Below are 7,500 nucleotides of genomic sequence, written 5' to 3'. Positions count from 1 at the left end.
CCCGCCCAAAGTGGAGGATCTTCCCGTCGGCCGGAGAGATCTGACACACAAACACACACACAGACACACAGACACACACACACACACACAGACACACACACACACACAGAGACACACACACACACACACACACACACACACACACAGAGACACACACAGACAAAGGTATCTACTTTATAAACTGTTATGAAACTGTAAATAACTTATAAATATATGTTAACGCTATACGCTGATGATATGGAGCTGTTAATACATAGTATATGTTAACACTATACACTGATGATATGGAACTGTAAGTATATATATATATATATATATATATGTGTGTGTGTTAAAGGGGTGATAGAATGCAAAACCGATTTTTTCCTTGTCATAGTTGAATAATGACAGTTTAGTGGCTAACTAGGACATACATAGAACCTCAAAATCCCATTGATACCTCTTTCCTCTGAAAATCTCACAATTTAAAACTGCCTCTGAAAACAGGCAAATCTCAACGAGCCGCCGAGTTGACATCAACTCCTGAACTCCTCCTCATTTGGCTCTAGTCTCTATCTTTGTCACGCCCAAACATTTACATAGGCTACACCACTGATCTGAGGTCAGCTTAGTCTTCTGAATAGGTCGCGCAGATCTCAGAAATTGTATACATTGTTCATCTGCTATTTACCACTAAATTCACTTCTGAGACTTTTTTTATGCGAGAAATCAACTGTGTAGAGGTCAAATATGGGCCGTTTTACGAAGATTTATGTCTAATTGCAAATTTTGTCCGACTGTGTGTCGGAGTTCAGCGGCAGGTGCTGCCTGTGTTGCTGCCTCGCCGCCCGGCCTGCCTTCATTCACAGACCCCAGCCTGCTGGGAGGTAGATGGAGCTCCGTCACGGCTGGCAGCCCACGGTGCTCCATACCCGTGCAAAGTCACCTTTTTTGGGTTAATGGACTACCAAACGGTGCTGCCCTGACAGAGCTCCAGGGCCTGCAGCTCCCCTCTTCCTGCTAAATGGTCGGTGTGTGTGAGTGAGAGCGCGGCCAGCGAGCTTGTTACGCCAGCAATCTCTTACCACAGGTTCCAGTTAATCTTATAATGTGTGTAATTATAATGTGTTGAGTTATTTAAACAAACGATCTATCATTGATAGAGCTGCGGCTGGATGGAGCTCTATCAATGAGTGCTAACTAGCCTCCTCTTAGTATTCTTCTGAAATATCACAAAAATGCATTAAATTGAAATCGGACACCATTGTTAGCTTTATAAGACCTTGGGGTAGATATTATATAAGTGGCGTGACGAAATTCAAACTGTAAATATACTCTAATTACGCTGAAAATGAAGCTAACTAGCCGCGATCTGTACACATAGGTTTGAAGGGAATGTCGCAGCTAACGAAACCCCTAATATTCACAAAAAATCATTAAATTGAAATCGGACACCATAGTTAGCTTTATAAGACCTTGGGGTAGATGTTCTATAAGTGGCGTGACGAAATTCAAACTGTAAATATAGCTACTCTTGTTATGCTGGCAGCTGGCAGCCAGCCAGCTCCGCGTAGCCCTGAGTATTCCAGTAGTCCAGTAACCAGGGAACTGGTGACTTTCACTGGGTATGGAGGCTGCCGCTTTCTCGTCAGACTGTGTGGAGCTCCTAGCTAATGTCCGACACGTCTTACCAAATTTGCAATTAGCCATCAATTTTCGTAAAACGGCCCATATTTGAGCTTTATATAGTTGATTTCTCGCTTAAAAAAGTCTCAGAAGTGAATTTAATAACAAATAGCAGACAAACAACGTATAACTTTGCAGTGTCTGAAATATGAGACCTGCTGTCTCGTCTCCAGTGTCTTTCTATGAGGTTCGCTCAAACCAATCAGCACGCAGCTCATCTAAATATTCATGAGCAGACCATATTTGGAAGAAAAGCTCTTGTTCCAAATAGAGCCATATTCACAGGGTAGTTAAGGGCCTAATAAAATAGCATTTGGGCAATTTTCTGCCCAACCAATGTTACATACCCTATTAGGAGACCTTAAGGAACAGTGTGAAATACCCTATATAATCATTCTATCACCCCTTTAACGCTATACGCTGATGATATGGAACTGTAAATATATAATATATGTTAATGCTATACGCTGATGATACGAAACTGTAAGTATATAAATATATGTTAACGCTATATGCTGATGATATGGAACTGTAAATATATATATGTTAACGCTATATGCTGATGATATGGAACTGTAAGTATATATATATATATATATATATATATATATATATATATATATATATATATATATATATATGTTAACGCTATACACTGATGATATGGAACTGTAAATATATAAATATATATATATATATATATATATATATATATATATATATGTGTTAACGCTATATGCTAATGATATGGAACTGTAAGTATATAAATATATATATATATATATATATATATATATATACATACACATATGGAATGGATTAATCTGCATTATTTTTTTTTAACGCGTTATTTTTTCTCAGATTAATTAATCGAAATGAACGCGTTATTTTGACAGCCCTAATATATATATATATAGTATATAGGAGTTTACCAGACAGGAGGAGGCGCAGAGCGGGCGCACCGCAGGCTTCAGACGCCGGCGAAAGAATTCCCCCAGATTCCTGTAGTGATGGAGATCCTCCACCGCTGCCTCCTATTGGACGATACAGAGAGGGAAGTCAATGTCAGAATAGTTTCCTCCCAAAACACTGGACTTAGGACACCAAGGACTACATCGGTCGTCCCAACAGGGTTGCATTTTAAGTTTGATTCTATTTAATGTGTATATTGTCTGGATGAAATGAAGAACATTTCCAGGATACACCTTCCTCCTTCTCTGTGTTCCTGCTAGATTTGAATAATTGGACGGTGCAAAAAGGCAGGCCTGCTTGGTTCTTTCAGGGAATAGTTGTAAAGATTTACAAAGAATATGGCTGAATCCCATTTCTCTGTCTTACCCCTATCCCTTCGTCTTACCCATTCGTCTTACCCCTAGCCCTTGTCCCTTGAAGCCGAGTGGTAAGGGCTAGGGGTGAAAACATCCCCCTATGAAATGAGACACCACTTTGTTTCGGTTACGTCATCATACATCGTTGCTAGCTGGCTGCCATGGAGTCCATTCAAGGCTAGTCAGAGAAATGCGGGACTGTTGTGCAAATCAGCAATGTAACGTTAGCGTAGCAAACTAGCGATTTTTAAAAATGTTTAAGAACATGGTTGACTGTGTAGAGCACAAAACAAGACTGTCGTAATTTTTAAATCAATTATTTAAGCCGAAAATACTTACATTTATGAGACTCTGGGTAGCCCTCGGTTTCAAGCAAGCTCGTGAAAGTGCTTGGTTTTAAGGGGTATCTAACCCTTCCTCTTATCCCTACCCCTCGATCAAAAGAAAAATTGGGATAGCCCTTACTCTCACATGAACATGCAAAACTAAGGAAGGGGTAAGACAGAGAATTGGGATTCAGCATATGTTTAGGGCATTTCCTCTCTAACTGGGAGGTTTTGGGACTGATTGGTGGGATTGCTGTGGACAAAGTACACACAGAGATACACTGGTAAAAGCCAATGAGGTTTAACCATGTATCAGCTAATTTAAATATTCACGTTACTGGATTGTGTTTTTCCCCTACCCTTAGGCCGGCTGCACACTGACACGCAACATGAACTCCACACTCACACCACGCTCATGCCATGCTCACGCCACGCTCACGCCACGCAGCCAGTGTGCAGGAGGCCTTACGGTAGGTTTCCACACAGCGAAATTTGGCTTTGCTCTCATTGAGGATGAATGGAGACGATAATCGCCCTAATTGGGCGAGATGAGAGCGAATTGTGTTGTTTTTGCGACCATGCCCCCTGAGGCAATATTTTGCTGGCCGATACTCGCGAGGTGTTTCGCTGTGTGGAACCCTACCGTCAGGCTTTCCTCTCTAACTGGGACGTTTTGGGACATTTTGCTGACCTGCATGTTGACTCCGAAGGTCCAGATGTAAAGGGAGAAGACGGGCTTTCGGAGCCAGGTGGGCAGCTCCACGCCGTTCAGACGGCCCCAGGTCCGAGAGAGGAGGCGCGTTGGGAAGGAGCGGTACAGCGCCACCTGCAGCACCACACAGGAAACTACACGGTAAACATCATTATCTGCTTTAAAGAAGGAGAATATTATCGGTATTTAGTCATGTGGTGGAGAAAGGAAAGTATGCAGAGAGAGGAGAGAAAGATGGAGGTACGAGGAGAATAGAGAAGAGAAGAAAACAGAAGAGGAAAGGTAAAGAGAGGTGAAGTTACTCCTCTCGGGGTTTTTAATCTGCTGGTTACCTTGTTATATTAAAGTACTTTAGAAATAAAGTTTATTAATAATATTAAATGTTTTTCCTGTTGTAGCGGTTCATTTCCCAGGATGATGATGATGATGATGATGACGATTCAGGTTATTAAATTAATTAAATACTAAACCAGCTGATCTCTACTCTGTTGTAATCTCTCGAGCTCTTTAGAGAAAAACTGCTGTAACTGGTTTATAATGATTTTACATCAACGCCTCTGGCCTGTTACATACGTCAGGGCTGCAGTCCCGAAAACCTTGGTCCAAGACCAGGACTAGTCCAAGACCAGGACTAGTCCGAGACCAGGACAAGTACGAGACCAGGACTAGTCCAAGACCAGGACAAGTACGAGACCAGGACTAGTCCAAGATCAAGACAAGTACGAGACCAGGACAAGTACAAGACCAGGACAAGTACGAGACCAGGACTAGTTCAAGATCAGGACAAGTACGAGACCAGGAATAGTACGAGACCAGGACAAGTACAAGACCAGGACAAGTACAAGACCAGGACACGTACAAGACCAGGACAAGTACAAGACCAGGACAAGTACAAGACCAGGACAAGTCAAAGACCAGGATTAGTCCAAGACCGAGACACAAATAAAGAACCCCCTTCAAGTCTTCACTCACTTACCTGTTGATAATTTCTGTGTATGATGTATCTTTTAAGATGATAATTTATGTGCAGAGGACCAACTCTGCAGGATCTGATGAGGCCAGATTATTAACTCTAAAGCCGTCTACACATGATCCGCGGTAAAACCGCGAGGTAGGGCCCAGCAGAGAGGCAAAGGGCAGCACAGGATGGTTCTGGTTTTTGTTTTGACTTGAAAGGTCAGAGATAAGTCTGAGACAAGTCCGAGCCAAGTCAGACAAGTCAGAGACAAGTCAGAGACAAGTCAGACAAGTCAGAGACAAGTCAGAGACAAGTCAGACAAGTCAGAGACAAGTCAGCGATAAGTCAGAGACAAGTCAGACAAGTCAGAGACAACTCAGACAAGTCAGAGACAAGTCAGCGATAAGTCAGAGACAAGTCAGACAAGTCAGAGACAAGTCAGAGACAACTCAGAGACAAGTCAGCGATAAGTCAGAGACAAGTCAGAGACAAGTCAGCGACAAGTCAGAGACAAGTCAGAGACAAGTCAGCGACAAGTCAGAGACAAGTCCACAGCACTGCATAAAATAGATAAAGCTTTAACTATTTCTAGCAGTATATTTTACCTTCATTTGGTTGCTGTAAGGTGTACATATTATTGTAAATATTTCTTTATGTGTTAGAGTATCTAAGATATAAAGCCTGTCTGAATGAGTCAGACCCTCAGGTGAGAGCGACTAATGAACACCTGTAAATCCACCGCCGATAAATCTCCACTGGATGACTTGCTTCAGAAGGGTTGAAATTCAGCAACTTTTCCTCTTTAGCATTTAGCTTAGCACAACGCCATGAAACCATAAACAACACTAGCTTAGCCACGTCATCCTCTCCAGCTCCACACTCTCTCAAAAATCGTCCAGTTTCAAAAAACTAAGATGGCGACGGCCATAATACCAAACTCGAGGCTTCAAACAGCAGTCCACAAACCAACGTGGGACGTCCCAGGTGCTACGTCTGTTATTTTAAGAGTGGATGGTCTAACCTCGAACCCTCCGGGACCCCTGCAGTTCTCTCCGTCCTCCAGGACTCCTCAGGAACCTAGACCACCATCCTTCAGCTCTGCCTTTAGAGGGGAACTTCGGTTTGTTTCAACCTGAACTCTATGTTCCCATGTTTCTGTGTCTAAGTGACTGATGGGAACAACAATCTCTAGCAGAGATGCTAACATGCTAGCAGAGATGCTAACATGCTAACAGAAATGCTAGCAGAGATGCTAACAGTAATGTGATTTCGGGGCTGTTTCATGTTAAACTAAAAGGATCTTACTCTTTAACTAAAAGGTCTATCTCTGTAGGGATCCATCCCATAATGTTGTCAGACACTTAGAATAATAATCTGAGTCTGTCAGCAGCAACAACAGAACTTTAGTGACTCTAACTGCTGCTGAACATTAGTCCTGTAGGGTTACATTACAGCTTGGTTCTGGTTTAATACTGGACCAGTTTCACAGATTGTTGTTCCATCAGACACTCAGACACACACACATGGAGACAGAGAGTCCAGGTTGGAAAGAAATCCAGAAATGACCCTTTAATACCACCATCCCAGCGGCAGGACGAGTTCTCCCAGCTGCAAGCGCGAGTGCAGCTGGGGAACAGGTCTCTAATGATTGGTCCCTGAACCTGAGCAGGTAGAGTTCTGAGGGTTTATTACTTAAAACAGCTGAGAGTGACAGAACAGGCAGGAAATCTGCAGAGATGGAGACAATTTACTGTCATCAATACCAGAGAGAGACACGTTAACATCACACTGAGACATGTATTCTGTTATCACTGAGTGTAAGGATGTAAAACAGGAAACGAGAAAAGGAGGAGACGAGAGGAGAAGGAAAAGGGAGGAAAAACAAAACAAGTTTCTGTCCCGCCCTGTTTTCCCTTCATCCAATCAGATGGCTCTTACCCGTTTGGCCCAGGGCCGCAGAGCGCTGAGGGACAACACGTAGCAGAGGAAGGCGAGTGGCCGACGGCGCCATGGCGTGGGCCGAGACACGCCGCCTCTGAGCACGCTCAGACGGCGCCGGAGAGCCAAACGAGGCACCTGCAGCCTGAGATCATAATTTACTTATTTAATCAGAGAGGAAACAGAGAGATGGAAAATAAAAACTGATGAAATGACAGAAGAAATCATTTCCTCAGGAAATAAAAACCGGACATAAAAAGCCCTCCGGTGTGTGTGACCTGATTGGCTATTTATAAAATCCTTTTTAAAAGATAATTTCAGAATTTTAAATGTGTTAAAACGGCGGTGATGTGAGTCCTTCCTGGTGGTGCATTCAGGCGCAGCAGTGAAGGTCTGACAACAGAGCTCCAGATGGCTGACGTTTGGAAATCCACCCGACAGCCAATAACAAACAGAACAAAGTTAAACATGTCTTTCTTTTATCCGACAGCTGCTGGTAAATCTCTTTAAATCTTTCAGTTAGTAACTTCATCTCTGCCTCGGCAGTACCTACTTAATAATGTTTATTATAAA

At 42.8% G+C, this 7,500-nt stretch overlaps 1 protein-coding gene across 4 annotated transcripts in view; it reads right to left on the bottom strand.

The window, feature by feature from the left end:
* pisd (phosphatidylserine decarboxylase) overlaps positions 1-7,500 on the bottom strand; it is a 35,088-nt gene that overhangs the window by 11,540 nt on the left and 16,048 nt on the right. For 2 of the 4 annotated variants that reach the window (XM_031321563.2, XM_031321561.1), the window contains 4 exons: positions 6,928-7,072; positions 4,011-4,145; positions 2,598-2,699; positions 1-40 (listed from right to left, as the gene is read on the bottom strand). The exon at positions 1-40 is cut by the window's left edge and continues 84 nt beyond it. In XM_031321563.2, coding sequence (XP_031177423.1) covers positions 1-40; positions 2,598-2,699; positions 4,011-4,145; positions 6,928-7,072 — 422 coding nt within the window. The remainder of the gene's footprint in view (positions 41-2,597; positions 2,700-4,010; positions 4,146-6,927; positions 7,073-7,500) is intronic. The other 2 variants (XM_035991598.1, XM_031321564.2) reach the window with 1 other exon arrangement.

Source organism: Sander lucioperca, chromosome 14 (genome assembly GCF_008315115.2).
Source record: "Sander lucioperca isolate FBNREF2018 chromosome 14, SLUC_FBN_1.2, whole genome shotgun sequence".
Taxonomy (NCBI): Eukaryota; Metazoa; Chordata; class Actinopteri; order Perciformes; family Percidae; genus Sander; species Sander lucioperca.
Note: the sequence above shows the minus strand (reverse complement) of the source record. Positions and strands in the feature narration are given on the sequence as shown.